General features: G+C 33.5%; 1 protein-coding gene across 2 annotated transcripts in view; it reads left to right on the top strand.

The window, feature by feature from the left end:
* The window catches only part of FSTL5 (follistatin like 5), an 807547-nt gene that overhangs the window by 653430 nt on the left and 136452 nt on the right, over positions 1 to 17665 (top strand). For both annotated transcript variants that reach the window (XM_024246010.2, XM_054554669.1), the window contains one exon: positions 307 to 441. In XM_024246010.2, the coding sequence (XP_024101778.1) occupies positions 307 to 441 (135 nt within the window). The remainder of the gene's footprint in view (positions 1 to 306; positions 442 to 17665) is intronic.

Below are 17665 nucleotides of genomic sequence, written 5' to 3'. Positions count from 1 at the left end.
AATATATAAATGAAATTATACTTATCAATATGAAATACCTCATATACAATGTAGAATATAGGAAATGATACAAAACATAAAATATGCATTTGATATAGAGTACTGGGCTCTCTTATAGAATGACAGCACAGTTTATGAACACTTGAATGCTTCTGGAATAATTTGGCATGCCTTCAAAGTATGGAAGTAGGAAGGGAAACCGTTTAATTAGGACAAGCCAAGAGAACTGTTTGACTGTGTAATCAGAAAGCACTCTTCCAAAACTGAAATTGTAGTTTACAAGTTGCATTTCCCTTCTCTTTTCAGCAAATGGCAGTGAGGTTCACATAAGCAATGTGCGCTATGAAGATACTGGAGCATACACTTGTATCGCAAAGAATGAAGCAGGAGTGGATGAAGACATCTCTTCTCTTTTTGTGGAAGACTCTGCTAGAAAGACCCGTATGTATTGAACCACCCTACAGCACACACACACCATATTCAACATACTTTTTTACAGCTTTTTTTAAAAAGTAAAGGCACCAGAAAACTGTGAATTGCACAATGCATTATAACAAATAGATTTTATATGTAGGAAGGATAGAAATCTTGAAATACTAAAAGCAGTTTTAAAGATGAAAAAAAAGTTGTGAAATTTTCATTACAACACTAGATTTTATTTTTTTGCAAGTGTACATATGGTGTTTCAGGTCCTGTCTTCCCATGTGCTCTTGGAGGAATTTATATCTCTTGCAAAATCCCTCTCCTCAATTAAATGTGGTGAATTCAAGGCCCCCAAATGTATCCAACGTGTATCTTCTAGGTAGAATAAATTACTATATTTGTTTTCCTGTCAGTTACATTGCAGTCACTGGATTAAGACCTGTACAGCATCCTTCTCTACAGAAGGTTCAGTGGTAACTGCCACTCTAAGGCACTCACTGCCCCTGACACAAAAACTACACTGTTGCTGTTCTTGGTTTAGTGCTAAAAATCCTTTGCCATCATGGTTCATGTTGTCTGATTGTCTCCTGGAGTTATACCCAAAATGTCTTCCTCTCTTTTATTTTGTTTAATTACTTGGCAAAAGGGATAGAGATAGGGTGGGGATGCTGAGGATGGATTGCTTTTTATGATAGCTGAATTGTTTGGAACTCAAGCTACTATTATAGCACTTATCAAGTGCATTATTTGCAAGCAAACAAACAGCCATTTTCTTCCCTTGGTCCACACGTGCCACAGTGTGGCTGTTTTGGGATAGGGTCTGGATGTTCTTGAAATGACTACACCCCTTGCTGTCTGCTCTTCAGTCCGACTTGTTATGCTGTTATTAATATATGTTTTGCAAGAGTCTGATATTATTGGACCCTCTAACTTGACAGGTCCATTTTTCTGAATCCTGTGTTTGAACAAGGTTAAAGCATTGACCCAGCCAGGAGTCTTCCTATTACTTCTTAAGTCACTTAGTGCATATTGACGTGAGTGGATCAATTGAGAAAGAAGGACCTTACCCAGGTCCCAACTACTAGCATATCATTATCTTCATTTTGTCTGGTTAGGACAACCATCATTATAAAGAAATATTTAAAAAGGAAAGTCTTTAGGTAGAAAAAAGAGAAAAAAAGCTGGATTTAATGGCCTGCATAAGGTCCACCATAATTCCTTTGCTCTATTCCTTTTATGTGGTACGGCCAATACTAACCTGTAATTCACTTTCCGTTAAAAATTAATTTGAAGTGACAAGTAATTAAAAATGTTTGTTTTCTTTGTCCTTATGATGATGTTTGTGAAACAGATTTTAATATCAATTCTATATTCTTACTTTATTTTAATGTTTGTCATGTACTTTTTAATATATTTCCCTAGCTACAACAGTAAAACACCTAGCCAAAGCTCCTTTAGTCAACAAATCAGACAACCTTTTAGTGTGTGAATTCTAGGAAAATTTTAAGAGAAGATTTAACAGGATTAAATTTTCAACAAGGTTTAATCTTGTTGAAGTAAAAGTGCCCATTTAAAAAATAATAATGCACGTAATTAAAATCAGGACAATACTAAATAAGTAAACCGAGTAGAATATTAGCAACCACGGAAAAGTATAAACAGAAAATGTAATAATGTCTACTTGATAGAACACAGTTTCCCTTGGGATGCCTCCTAATAGTTAAATGCCAGAATTCTGTATGACAAAAGGAAACCAAAATCAGGTGGATTTCCTATTAGTGAAAATTACCGCCTTTTGTAACCCCCATCTTAAGGATTGTGGATCTGGGTTCTTTTCTAGTAATTTCATGGAAAAAGACCGATATGAGATATACATGGCACATTTGTATTTTGGAATGCTAGATATTTTCTTTATTTATTTTTTTTTGAATAATTTCAAATTTTATTATAAAGACTGCATGTGCAGGTGTGTTACATGGGTATATTGCTTGATGCTGGGGTTTGGGGTACAAGTGATCACATCATCCAGGTAGTGAGCACAGTACCCAATAGATTGTCTTTCAGCCCATGCCTCCTTTCATACTTCTCTCCTTTGGTAGTCCCCAGTGTCTATTTTTCCCATCTTTATGTCTATGTGTTTTCAATGTTTAGCTCCTGCTTATAAGTGAGAACATGTGGTATTTGATTTTCTGTTCTTGCATAGAATTCACTTACAACAATGGCCTCCAGCTTCATTCATTTTGTTGCAAAGACTATGATTTCATTCTTCTTTATGGCCGCGTAGTATTCCATGATGTATATGTACCACATTTTCTTTAACCAGCCCACCATTGATAGGCACCTAGATTGATTCCATGTCTTTACTATTGTGAATAGTGCTGCAACAAACATGCAAGTGCATGTGTCTTTTCGGTAGACTGATTTATTTTATTTTGGATCTAAACCCAGTAACTGGATTGCTGGGTCAAATAGTACGTCTGTTTTAAGTTCTTTGAGAAATCTCCAAACTGCTAACCACAGTGGCTAAACAAGTTTGCCCTCCCACCAACAGGATATAGGCATTTGCTTTTCTCCATAGCCTTGCCAGCATCTACTGTTTTTTGACTTTTTAATAATAGCCATTCTGAGTGGTGTGTGATAATATCTCATAGCAGTTTTGATTTGCATTTCTCTGATGCAAATCAGAGTGGTGACGTGGAGCATTTTTCATATGTTTGCTGACCATTTGTGTGGCTTCTTTCGATAAGTGTCTGCTCTTATGCTTTGCCCATTTTTAAATTGGATTATTTGATTTTTGCTTGTTGATTTAAGATCCTTGTAGATTCTGGTTATTAGACGTTTATTGCTTGCGTAGTTTACATATATTTTCTCCCATTCTGTAGGATGTCTGTTTACTTTGTTAGTAATTTCTTTTGCTGTACAGAAGCTCTTTAGTTTAATTAGGCACTCTTGTCAATTATTATTCTGTTGCGATTGCTTTTGGGGACTTAGCCATAAATTCTCTGCCAACACCAATGTCGAGAAGGGTATTTCCCACGTTTACTTTTAGGATTTTTATAATTTAAGGTCTTACACTGAAATCTTTAACCCATATTGAGTTAATTTGTGTGTATGGTAAGAGGTAGCAGTACAGTTTCATTCTTCTGCATGTGGCTAGCCAGTTATCCCAGGACCATTTATTGAATAGATAGTCCTTTCCCTGTTGCTTTTTTTGTCTATTTTGTCAAAGATAAGATGGTTTTAAGCATATGGGTTTATTTCTGAGGTGTCTGTTTCATTCCATTGCTCTATGTGTCTGTTTTTATACCAGTACCATGCTGTTTTAGCTACTGTCTCCCAGTAGTATAGTATGAAGTATAGTATGATGCCTATGGATTTGTTCTTTTTGCTTAGGATTGCTTTGGCTACTCATACTCTCTTTTGGTTCCAAATGAATTTGAGGATAGATTTTTCTAATACTGTGAGATATGACGTTGGTATTTTGGTAGGGACATCTTTTAATCTGAAAATTGCTTTGGATACTATGGCCATTTTAACAATATTGATTTTTCCAGTACATGAGCATGAAATACTTTTCCGTTCATTTGTGTCATCTCTGATTTCTTTCAGCAGTGTTTTGTAGTTATCCTTGTAGAGATCTTTCACATCATTGGTTAAATAAATTCCTAGGTATTACATGTATTTTTAGCTAGTATAAATGGAATTGTGTTTTCAATTTGGTTCTCAACACAATGGTATTGGTATATAGAAATGTTGCCAGTTTTTGTACATTGCTTTTGGATCCTGAAACTTTACTGAATTTGTCAGTTTCATGAAGTTTTTTGCAGCATCATCAGGGTTTTTTTAATGTATGTGATCATATTCCCAGCAAAGAGAGATACTTTGACTTCTTCTTTTCCTATTTGGATGTCTTTTATTTCTTTCTGTTACCTGGTTGCTCTAGGTAGGACTTCCAGTACTATGTCGAATAGGAGTAGTGAGAGTGGGCATTCCTTTCTTGTTCCAGTTCTCAAGAGAAATGCTTCCAGCTTTTACCCATTCAGTACGATGTTGGCTGTGGGTTTGTCATAAGTTGGTTCTTACTATTTTAAGGTATGTTCCTTTGATGCCTATTCTGTTGAGGTTTTATCATGAATGAATATTGGATTTTATCAAAGGCTTTTCCTGCATCTATTGAGAGATCACATGGTCTTTGTTTTTAATTATATTTATGTGGTGAATTACATTTGTTGATTTCCATATGTTGAACCACCCTTGAATCCAGGAATAAAGCATACTTGATCATGATGAATTAACTTTTTGATGTTCTACTGGATTCAGTTTTCTAGTACTTTATTGAGGATTTTTGCATCTGTGTTCATCAGGGATATTATTCTGAAGTTTTCTTTTTTGTTGTTGTTGTTGTTGTTGTGTCTCTGTGAGATTTTGGTATCAGGATGACGGTGGCTACATAGAATAAGTTAGAGAGAAGGCCCTCCTCCTCAATTTTTTTGAATAGTATCAGTAGGATTGGTATCAGTGCTTTTTTGTATGTCTGGTAGAATTTGGCTGTTGATTCTTCTGGTCCAGGGCTCTTTTTGGTCGGTACATTTTGTATTACTTACTTACTCAATTTCCAAACTTATTGGTCTAGTCAGGTTTTCACTTTCCTTCTTGTTCAGTCTTGAAGGGTTATGTGTTTCCAAGAATGTATACATTTCATCTTGATTTTCTAATTCATGTGCATAGAGGTGTTCATAATAGTCTCTGAGGATCTTTTGTATTTCCGAGGGATGATTTGTAATGTCATCTTTGTCATTTCTGATTGCACTCACTTGGATCTTCTCTTTTTTTTTCCTTCATTAATCTAGCTAGTGGTCAACCATTTTATTCTTTTAAAAAACAAACCCTTGCTTTCATTAATCTTTTGTAAGAACTTTTAGTTCTCAATTGTATTCAGTTCTTCTCTCATTCTAGTTATTTTCCTCTATTAGCTTTGGAATTGGATTGCTTTTTTTTTTTTCCTAGTTCCTCTAGGTCTGATGTTGGATTGCTAACTTGAGGTCTTTCTAACCTCTTGATGCAGGTATTTACCACTATGAACTTTTCTCTTAACACTGCTTAAGCAGCATCCCAAAGATTTTAAGTTGTGTTTCTATTTTCATTAATTTCAAAGATTTTTTTATTTCTGCCTTAATTTTATTGTTCACTCTAGAGTTATTCAGAAGCAAGTTTTTTAATTTCTCTGTATTTGTGTTGTTTTGAGAGATCTTCTTGGTATTGATTTCTATTTTCTTTGCAATGTGGTTTGAGAGAGTGCTTGATATTATTTTGATTTTTTTGCATTTATTAAGACTTGTGTTATGGCAAAGCATGTGGGCAATCCATGGGGAAAAGAGAAGAATGTATATTCTGTGGTGATTTGGTGGAGTATTCTGTAGCTGTGTATTAGGTCCCATTGGTCAGCTGTCAATTTTAAGTCCATAATTTCTTTTTCAGTTTTCTGCTGCAATGATATTTCTAATGTTGTCAGTGGAGTGTTGAAGTCCCCCACTGTTATTGTGTGTCTGGAAAGATATTTTCAAAAATGCCAAAAGAACCAATCAAAGGCCCATTAGTAATAAATATACTTTTCTTATTTGCACATATTAGGAAATTATTGACTTGTTTAAATCTACCAAAAATAATTTCAGAGATTGTTTTCAGTAGTGATAGGATACAATTTTTAAATGAAAAAGCAAATTGTTGTAACAGAAGTGTATAAATTTTGCAAAATGTGGGTTGGAATCACACAACACCTCTCTGATGTGAGGGTACTACATGACCTCTCTGGGCTTTAGTTTTCTTATCTTTAATATGAAATAAATACTAATACATTGAGAGATTTCTGTTCAGATATTATGTATAAAGCACTTACAGTGCAAGACATAAAGTAGTTCTTCGTCTGACTCACATTTGTTTTCTAAAAATAATTTCATATTGCTAAAAACATTGACAAAAATCTATTTCACAAAAGCCTAGAAAACCCAATAATTGCTAGAAATCAGTTTTATAATAATGCATATAAATATTGATAGCATAGCTATAGGCAGATATGAGTATATAGGGGCATCCATTTTTATGCATTCAAATATTAAATATTATCTCTCTTAACATTTAAAAAAAGGACTCCACTGATTGAATATACATTTTATTATTTAGTATATATATTAAGATACTTTAAATAAATTTCAAAATATTTTTCTAGAGTTCACTTTTGTCACAATCAAAGCAGAAGCTACACTTTAGTCTCCCTTTACATTGAGTCAATTTATACCTCTATTATATATTTGAGAATTATTCTGTAATGCACTTTTCTTCTGTTTTTGAAAGATGCAGAGAAGAGAGGTATTGAATCCCATGTAGACAGCAATAAAAATGGGGAAAGATTTGTAACTTTGGGGGTAAATAACACAACAAAGACTTACTTTGTCTGGATACAGCTTCGGAATAATCATCCAGCTATTTTCTATATAATAGAGAGCTCATAGTAGTATCAATCACATTTTTTCCTACACTACATTTGCCAGAAATATGATACTACTGAGAGAACAATTCATGCAAAGCATCATATGGCTAAGGAGTTTGTGTTTTGCTTCTACCCTAATCTTTGAAGTGGGAAACTTTGATTTACAGTGTCTAACTTTGTCAACAAATATCACTGGAAGTTTTCTCATGTGAGAAATTGAACTACAAAAAATATGTGCTTCAAAATAATATACTCTACAGTTACATTAGAGATAGGTTTTCATAAGTAAGATTTAATAGAGTGATATACAGGGAGGATTTAAATGCAAAGAACAGTAGAAGTGGACCATAGGGGATTGTGTGGTTGCTCACAACAGGGAGTAGGAGAAGATATAAATTATGTGAAGGGATTTAGATAGAGGTAACACATTATTTATTTGAAAACGTCTTGTACATAGCATAAGCACTTGACACATTTTCATTCCCAAGGGAAGTCAATTCCCAGGTAATAAAGATTCATCCTCAATATGAAGTTAAATAAAAAGTGATGTGAGCGTAAGCTTCTATAGGAAGCTTTTAAGCTACAGGCTGCATTAAGTGCTAAGAACAGATTGACTCACATCTTGCTCTGATTTTAGTAAGGAATATGATTAATCCAGCTGTTTGAGAGTATCAGAGTATGTCTAAATATATTATAATAGAATTTTATAGTCTAAATATAATAAATATACTATAAGGCTAGATGCACCATTTTTAAATTATTGTCACAAGCAGTTGGAAATATTACCTTATTGTAATAATTCTTACTTTAGAATTAGCTCCAATAAATTAACATTAGTTGGCTGTATGTCTAAAAAATTAATATTTTGATGGTTCATAATTTATTATAAAATAAAACAATTTAAAGATTTTTTAAAAACACATTTCAAAATGGCTAAAGTCTACAAGATTATTTGAATAAATAAATTATATAAACATATACTATTTATGTAAGTTAATAATTATTATTAAAATGAAATAAGCATACTTGCTAATACTAAGATTTAGCAATATTGTAAAATCCAGCCATTTGTTTCCAACTGTCTTGAAAAAAAATTGAAAAACATATGAATAGTTATGAGGTATCTTCCTATTTTAGAAGTAGAAGAAAGGGTCTTAAAATAGATTAAAACGTGGTCTTTTTACCTATAAAGATAGTATGAATATGACTATCATAAACTTTAGAAATAGAATAGATTCTGATAACATAAACAAATTAATTAACCTCTTTAGTCTTCATTTACTTTCTATTTCTATAGAATGAGGAAATACTTACTTCAAAAGGCAGGTTGCATAGATTTAATGAGATCACTTATGTAGGATCTTATTAATCTCTACAGAGGCTAGGAAGATAATATAAACAGTTGAATAATATAGTCTATAAAGAGCTATAAATGAAGCCAAATGCAAAAGTCATTGATTAGTAATTATTTCTAGACTCAACCAATATTAGGTGCAGCAGTAGTCAGATTAATAATTGTTTTGTTTTGTTTTTACACTCAATAACTGTGAGATAGATAGAATAATAATGTACAGCGAAAATCCATAAAGATAAAGTGCAGACATCACAGCCGGGTAGGATTTTATCCTGATAGTGATGAGCTAAGAGCTAGAGTAAAATAGAACCAAATAAAAACAAATATTTATGGAAAAAATAAGTCAATGAATAAAAAATATCAATTTTCATATATTTTATTAAATATAATTCAATAGAGGATATATACTAATTATAACTTAAAGCAGAAATTAACAATTTATATTTCTTTTTGGAAAGCCCCAAATTACTTGTTTAATATTTGATATCACATTTATATAGCAATAAGGTTATTATGAAATAAAATGTCTTAAGATGAAGAGTCATGTTGAAGTTAACCATGCTTGATAAGCATTTATTATTTTATAAGCTTTCATTATTTATAATAAATTCCAATATTCATGCTTCTCAATTTGGCCAATGTCATTGTCACACCCTGTGAGGTAACTTGTTCTATAAGTCTTTTCATCTTTTGACCCATAACATACTGAAAATACCTGTCTTGTGACTTCTATATCTGAAGACTATATTTTTAAAATAATACCCTTCAATATCATTAAATAGATCTGTTTCTAACATGTTGCCACTTTTTGCACAAAAGCAGAGCTTTGTTATCTAACAAGATTCTATGTGATCTGAATGTCACTAAAATTGACAGGTTTTCAGCAACCATAAACTACTGGGCATCTTTATTGTCTACACAACAAAATAAGAAGTAATGCTTTCTTACTTTGACCTATTGCCTAAATTTTCTCTGCAAGGCATTATATACCTTTAATGGACCTCCTATCTCATATCACACAATGTCAATGTGACTAATTTATTTTAGGATAAGTTGACGATGATGATGAAATTTTATTTATATGAGTTTAGGCATGTGGACTGAATACACTTACATATAGTGACAGTGCTGAGTATACAATCTCTATTGAACTTAAAAATATGTACATACTAACGTTGTATGGCTTGTGTTCAGGAGAAAATGTTAGGACTCTCTTTGAGGTTTTATAATTCCAAAGGCTTCAAATATAGTTAATCCTTTACCAAATAACTGTGTTCTTAAGTTTAACAAAAGTAGAATTATCATCACTTTATGATTCTCTTAGTGTTGTCTGTTGCAGGAATTTGGTCAGATAATGACATAAATGTGCAAAGAGTTAACAAAACAAATGTATCTTTGAAATGCCCAAACTCTGGGGTAAGGGGCTGAAGTGGGGTGTTTTCTCAAAGTTTTGTGAAGTCTAATTTATGCCATATATTTTTATTAACTGTGTGCCAACAGCCCAGATTATACAACTGTGTTTCCTATTGTCCTCTGTTTACCCAAATACCTGAATTCTGATAAAGGCTGACTGTGTCTGAATAAGTCAGATAGAGTAAATCAGACAGTTTGATTGTTGTTCTTCCTCCTTTTTTGCTTTATATCCCAACTATATGTGCATTTTATGTTTATGTTAAACATGGAATGTTGTTAAATATGAAATTTCTTAAAAGATACTTTTCTATCTCATGCAGTAAAATGGTATGCCCATTTGAATATCTTTCCCCTAAATTGATGTACTGTCTGTTTAATACATATGGTCATACTCAACTCTGGTATAAAGAATAATACATCCTTTGGAAACATTCTACAATAGTGAAATTTTAATGGAATCAGATTATTAATGAATAAAATATTTCTACTTTTATCTCAAACATGCCCTAATAGGTGAAAATGTGTTTGTAAATATAATTTCTTACTATAAAGTAAGGATTCTGTGTGTGTATAATATACATAGTTCAGCCATTATCATACAAGTTATAATTATACTAATATTAATGTCAAAATGTAATTTCAGAGTTATGTTTCACAAAGCAGAATAAAACACCAGAGGACCCTGTATGATTAAGATTAAGAAGTTGTAATCCTAAAAATTTGCCTAAAGTTATTGTCAACACAAATAATTGACAGAAACTCATTATCATAAATAAATATAGTCAACCCCCCAAAACTAGCCTATAGGTTTAAGAAGGCATTTCAAAGACAACGAAAAATGAAGTATCACTATGAATTATGTAAAGATGCTAATTCTCATTAATTATAAAGAAAACATACCTTAAAATAGTAGAGAAATACCTAAAATAATAGAGAATGCTATTTCACATCCACTATAATACCAAAAGTTAAAAAGTTGCGTATTACCAAGACTTGGTGAGATATGAAAAAATAGGAATTGTCATACATTACCAGCAGTAGTGTTCATTTTACTGCCCTTTAGAAAGCATTTTGGCATTATCTGTTAGAGTTAATTTTTCCTATGCCTCGAGAGCCAGCAATATCACACAGAGTCGCATTGAATTCCCATACATCCAGAAACTGTTTAGGAAGAACCTCCCATGGATAAAATGTTTTTTTAATTTTTTTTGTATTTGAATTGAATATTTGTATTGAACCAAACTGATTTAATTTCATGCATACACTTTGAAATGGCTATAATTTGACTTCTGTAATTCAAATGTGTGTGAAGCTAGTTACCTTACAAAGTGTGTGAACACCAAGGGATTATTACCCCTAACTTAACTGTTTCTTAATTGTACATTAGAAAAGAGACATTTACATAGTTTAGAAGGTGACAAGAGCTTTTATTGTTAGGAGAAGAAAAGTTCTGCAGAGAACAATGGGTTTGTTCATTCATGTTTTCACCTTTTAAGTGTTTCTTGAGGAACAAAGAAACATGTTGCTAGCATGTAGTCAACACTGAATACATCAATTCTCTATTTTTAGAAAGTCTTGAAGTCCTTTCAGAAAGAAAGTTGAGTGCAGGTAGGAATGAAGGGCAACAATAATATATAGTAGAATAAAATAATTGCTGTTAATACGCACATAAGCAAAGCGCGATAAGACTGTAGACACAGAAACAAGTAGTCTCTATTGAGGTAATGAACATAGAGCTGATCTTTGATGGTTGTAGTGACACTTCCATAGCTGGAGATTTAAGAGAATATCAAACCTAGGAAAGATCCAGGAAATTTTTTTTTTTTTTTTTGAGACGGAGTCTCGCTCTGTTACCCAGGCTAGAGTGCAGTGGCGCGATTTCAGCTTACTGCAACCTCCCTCTCCCAGGTTCAAGAGGTTCTCCTGCCTCAGCCTGCCGAGTAGCTGGTATTACAGGCATCTGCCACCACCTCCGGCTAATTTTTGTATTTTTAGTAGAGATGGGGTTTCACCATGTTAGCCAGGATGGTCTCGATCTCCTGACCTTGTGATCCGCCCATCTTGGCCTCCCAAAGTGCTGGGATTACAGGTGTGAGCCACCGTGCCCGGGCCAGGGAATATTAACACATGGTGGGTTTGGTTAAGTTTGTGTAATATATCATCATAAAAAATGTTTACAATACTAGACAAGAATGTATTGTGATGTAGAATCTGATTAAGGAAGACATTGAGGTGTATGTTTGAAAAAAAGCCAAATTAGAAAAGACATACAAGCTATATTTCTTCTGTCAATGAAAAGAGTCAAACTCTGTAAAATATTTGTAGAGATTTATTCTGATCTAAATATGAGTGACATGGCTGTGACACAGCCCTCAGGAGGTCATGAGAAGATGTGCCCCGAGTGGTCAGGATACAGCTTGGTTTTTTACCTTCTAGGGTGGCATGAGACATCAATCAAACACATTCAAGAAATACATTGATTTGGTCCAGAAAAGCAGGACAATTCAAAGTTGTGGTGAGGCGGGTGGGCTTCCAGGCTATATAGGTAAATTTAAACATTTTCTGGTTGTTGGTTGAGTTTGTCTGAAGACTTGGGATCAATAGGAAGGACTGTTTCTATTCTGAAGCTAGCAAGCTTCAGAAAGAGTACGACGTAAAATGTTTCTTACCAGACTTAAAGTCTGTGTTGACGTTAATGCCAGAGAGGTATAATGAGGCATGTTCCATCCCCACTTCCCATCATGGCCTGAAACAGCCTCTCAGGTTAAATTTTGAGAGTCCTGGCTAAGGAGGAAGTCCATTCAGATGGTTGGGGACCTTAGAATTTTATTTTTGGTTTACCCTTTAAAGGTAAAAGTTATTTTCTACATATTCATTATTTAGTTTTTATCCTGGAGACACCACAATAAGCATTTTTATGCTGGATTTTATTTTTTACATATAGTAGGCATTTGAGTATTTTATTTATTACCAAGGTAGGTTTAATTCAAATTCCAATTCCCAGCAAAGTTTATAAGACAAATTGTCTTGTAGTTTACTATTTAATCTTAAGGGGAAATATGTATTGTGGAAATTCATTACACCATGCTGCTAGAATTCAGTTAATATGGGTTTTCAATTATCCTCCTTTATCCATCTATTGAATATTATTTTGCATAATAGAATTTCCTAAAAGATAATGTTACTTGGCTTATCAGCCTATGTGAACTTCCAGGAATAAAACCAGTGCATTCACAAAATCTTATTTTTCATAGTATATAATTATATCAAAATAAAGACTAAATTATGCCTTAGGCCTCTTATGCCTATTAAATTATAAGCATTAAATTGGAGCAAAACTGGCACTGGAAAGAACTTATTATAATAGATAGAAGATAATCTGCTGTCCATTTTTCATGCCTTTGTAGTTCATAGAGCATCATTTCCTTCCCGCCTATATATACATAAGATTGGTACAGGTTTGGCCAGAAAGACAATTTTGGCTACAGAGCCTAACCTGAAAATATTTTGTGTAGTACTTAAAAGAAGTAGATGTTCTGCTTGTCAATTTACTTATAGAACATTATTATCTTACTATACCCTATTTGATTACTCTCTTATATTTTTAAACACATACTTGCTTTATTTTGCTTTTGTATATTAAGCTATTATAGAAATTAACTCGATTAGAGATGATTATAAGAGTGAAATTTTAGTGGATCCAATGTTCTAAAATACTTGGCAATGTCTAGCACATAATGAGGGCTCCATAAATGTTTCTTCTAGTTATCATTATTGTTATTATTCCAGGTTGATGATTATTAGCTTTAAAATTTTCTCAAGTGTATTAAATAGTGGATAAAAATTATTCAAATGGGCAAAAATAATAGCACAATATTCTAGATATAGGACTATTTTAGAAAATATAATAAATGAGATATTTTTATTTATATTTAATGTTAAAATATTTTAAACTTCAAATATTTTAGGAATCACTTATACTTTTATTAGCAGTATGGCAATTGACTGTTTGACTGTTTATTCTTGTATCTAGGTATTATTTTACAATGTCAAATTCACATGAAACATTTCATCCTCCAGTTTGAAAAAGATTCTCCAAGAACAAATATCTATAATTTTATTTAAATCTGATAATTTTTCTTTGCTGACTGTCTTGTAGAGTAAGTGTGGGAAAGATAAGTTTTCAGGAAATGTTAGTAAAAAAATTATATATGTATGTAATGTATATTTTATTAGTTATATATATTAGCAAAATATATTTTATTAGTAAAATGTATATTTTATTAGTAAATATGTATATATTTTATCAACATTATATAATACGGGAGGAAAAGTCTTTCTATATCCTATTCTCAAAGTCTTGCTTGACCACATTTTTACTTTCAAGAGTGAGCAGTAATTAAAGTTTACATGTGTGTGGAGTCTCTGTGATATCAGAAGGTGTCAGCTGGAAATGCTCTCACATTTCAGTGCCTGCGTTCATTCTTACCACAGCCACAGTTGGCTACCCTGCTGCTACTTGGCCTAATTGTCTTGCTATCTCTGTCACTTCTCTGCTGAGCATCTTTGACCCCATTCTCTTTTTCTCTGTGCCAATAACTGCAGCTGCTATCTGTTGTTTGTTCTGCCCTTGTTTCAGTGTTGACAATGGAAGGAAGAACAGCTGGCATCGCTCTGTCTTATTAATATAGTAACCTTCTTGTATGGGGGTGGGGACTGAAACGAAGGGGAGAGAGAGGGAATGTAGGACTAGGGGAGAACAGGCATATTTGTCATATTCCTGCATGTGTTTCTCCATTGTAACAATTTGAGTTAGTGAGACAGCCCCTAGTAGGAGCAATAATGTTTCAAAGAAAGAAGACAAGAAGTGATAAAATAATGTGGGCAGTAACTCCAAATTCATAACCTGTTTTTCTTTTTTTTTTTTTTTTTTTTGAGATGGAGTCTCGCTCTGTCACCCAGGCTGGAGTGCAGTGGCGCGATCTCGGCTCACTGCAACCTCCGCCTTCCGGGTTCACGCCATTCTCCTGCCTCTGCCTCCCAAGTAACTGGGACTACAGGCGCCCGCCAACACGCCCGGCTAATTTTTTTGTATTTTTAGTAGAGACGGGGTTTCACCGTGTTAGCCAGGATGGTCTCGATCTCCTGACCTTGTGATCCGCCCGCCTCAGCTTCCCAAAGTGCTGGGATTACAGGCGTGAGCCACCGCACCCAGGCACCTGTTTTTCTTTAACCAGTCTTAGATATTGATGTTACTTTTCTGTGCTTTAATTTTTCCTTCTAAATTAAGGAGAAAAATTGTGGTTGTCAAACTGATTTACAGGCACTTAAACATATAAAGAAGACTTAACGCTTCTCACAGAATAGAGATTTGAAAGCAGGTAGCATTATGACCGGAGGATTTAATGTATTAATATTAATGTAAGAGGCATGTGAGTAATTACAGGAAAAAAAAAACACTGTGGATGACTTGAGACATTTTTATAATTTCAATATTTTCATCTCTCTTTAAATACATTGAACTGATTTGTAATATTCAAATCACCATGTGTTTCACTTAATTCATCTAGCAAGATAGGTAAATTATACTAACTAGAAGCCTATCCATCAAATGTTTTAGGAGAACAGATACTGTAAGTGGCAACACTGAAGAGTTGGGATGAAAACATCTAGAGCTTATTATGTCATTTTAAGCAGAAGCTGCCATCCCTCCCCATTAATGCAAGTAAAGCAAAGAGATTAATGTTTTTTGAGTAAGTGCTACATTCAAAATTAAATCACAGAGAAGGAAAAAATATCCAAGGATAAAAGATTCAGAGACACCCCAGGCTAAAGATGAGTTGGCCAGTGCCAAATATTCCGATTCAACAGGATGACTTAACAAAGAAATAAAATAGCAAATTAATTCTACAATTAATCCATCTTCTTGGGACCACCAGGACATATTTTAATTTAAGATCCTAAATGCTGCCATGCGTAAACTTTGATTATGAAAGAAATTATTGTTTTGTAATTCTTCAATTTTTGATATCAAAATTCTTACTGCATAACGCAGATTTCTGGGTTCTCTATCACAAACTTGTTTAAGAACTAAGATATATTTAAAGTACTTTAAATAAAACTTCAGTTCTAGGATTAGTTTTTCCTTTGCTCCAACCACGTATAATTAGCTGATATGTAGGGTATAGGATATCTTTACTCCTAAATGTCTTTAAAGATAAGCCAATTTAGTTGAATTATAAACTATGTATTTACCCAGAGTGCCTATACACAGCAGCATATATGATGTCTTTGATGTTATTTGTTATCATTTATAATTTCCCTCACAAAATACCTAGCAATTTTTATCCTGATAATAAATATTGTTTTAAAGTAGTCAATTTCCTTCAAATATGGGCTATTTTTTAATATTATAAATACAACTATATTTATATGTTAACCTTATATATATTATATATTTCAAATACACTTAAATAAATATTAAACAGTGAGGAGCTCAGAATATGTAGTAAGAATGCAATTATTAGAAATAATGCCCTTTAAAAAAATTTTGTGGTGTATTACAGCAACTTAAAGAAAGCTTTAAAGCTTTACCATCTTAATATTTTTCTTGAACATGTGCTAATTAATATCGAAGTAGTCTTCTACTTCTCTAATGATTCTGTTCTCTGCAATGATAAGGAAAGTTCTCATATAGCCCTAACTAAAGATTAAGGTATACTTTTTTGCAATGTTTTATTTTGAATACTTTTCTATTAATTTAGCTTTATGTGTATGATCATCTTGAGTTCTGCCTATGATATATATGGCTGCAAAACCAACATCTATTGAACAACTGATTATCTGCCAGGCACCTAATATATATGATAATCATTTTATTTTTAAATTATCTTCTCCCTATGGTATATTTTCTAAATGGGGAAGTTAAACCAAAACAAGTAACTTTGCTTGCCACATACTTAAAATGATACAGTTTGAGTGAGTCAGAAGGCAATGTTTCTTCTCTATTTATCTGCAGCTAATTACCCACAATTATTTTATTATGTCACTGTCATTTATTATGTAAAAAATCACATTCATTTGTGTGAAGAATTGTCAAAATCAAGTCACTTTCTGACAGTGGTAGGCTTAGTATGTATATATAATGAGAAGCATAGGTGTTGCCAATCTGTCTAGGAGGATGTTAGCTAGAAAAGATTTTTTGAAGGTTATGTTTTCTTATTAGAATTTTTTTTTTTTTTTTTGAGACAGAGTCTCACTCTGTTGCCCCGGCTGGAGTGCAGTAGAGCGATCTCGGCTCACTGCAAGCTCCACCTCCCGGGTTCAGGCCATTCTCCTGCCTCAGCCTCCCGAGTAGCTGGGATTACAGGTGCCCACCACCACGCCTGGCTAATTTTTTGTTTTTTAGTAGAGATAGGGTTTCACCATGTTAGCCAGGATGGTCTTGATCTCCTGACCTTGTGATCCATTCGCCTCAGCCTCCCAAAGTGCTGGGATTACAAGCGTGAGCCACAGCGCCACTCTAAGACTATGGTGTCCAAGATTAGCTAGTTACCATCATCTCCTGCAATACACACCCTTGCAATCTCTTCCCACATTGAAACAGTAAATGTCTCTATCACACATAAAGTAGGGTGGAGGTGAAGGTGAGTGTCTTCCGATGCCAGGTCATAAAGGGCATTATGGCCTCCGCCTTGATTTTTTGGATCACACATTCTGGGAGAAACCCATTGACACAATGTGAAGACACTTAAGCAGCCTTGGGCAGAAGCCCAGGGAATAAAAAAACTGAGGCCTCCTGCTAACAACCAGCACCAAATTGCCAGCCATATAAATGAGCCCCTTAAGAAGTGGATCTTCCAGCCCAGGACAAGCCTTCAGATGAATGTAACCTCATAAAATACCCCAAGCAAGAACCCTCCCAGCCAAGCTACATTCGCAAACACCATGAATGTTTATTGTTTTAAGCCACTAAGTTTGAGACAATT

Source organism: Pongo abelii, chromosome 3, assembly GCF_028885655.2.
Source record: "Pongo abelii isolate AG06213 chromosome 3, NHGRI_mPonAbe1-v2.0_pri, whole genome shotgun sequence".
In the NCBI taxonomy this organism is placed as follows: domain Eukaryota; kingdom Metazoa; phylum Chordata; class Mammalia; order Primates; family Hominidae; genus Pongo; species Pongo abelii.
Note: the sequence above shows the minus strand (reverse complement) of the source record. Positions and strands in the feature narration are given on the sequence as shown.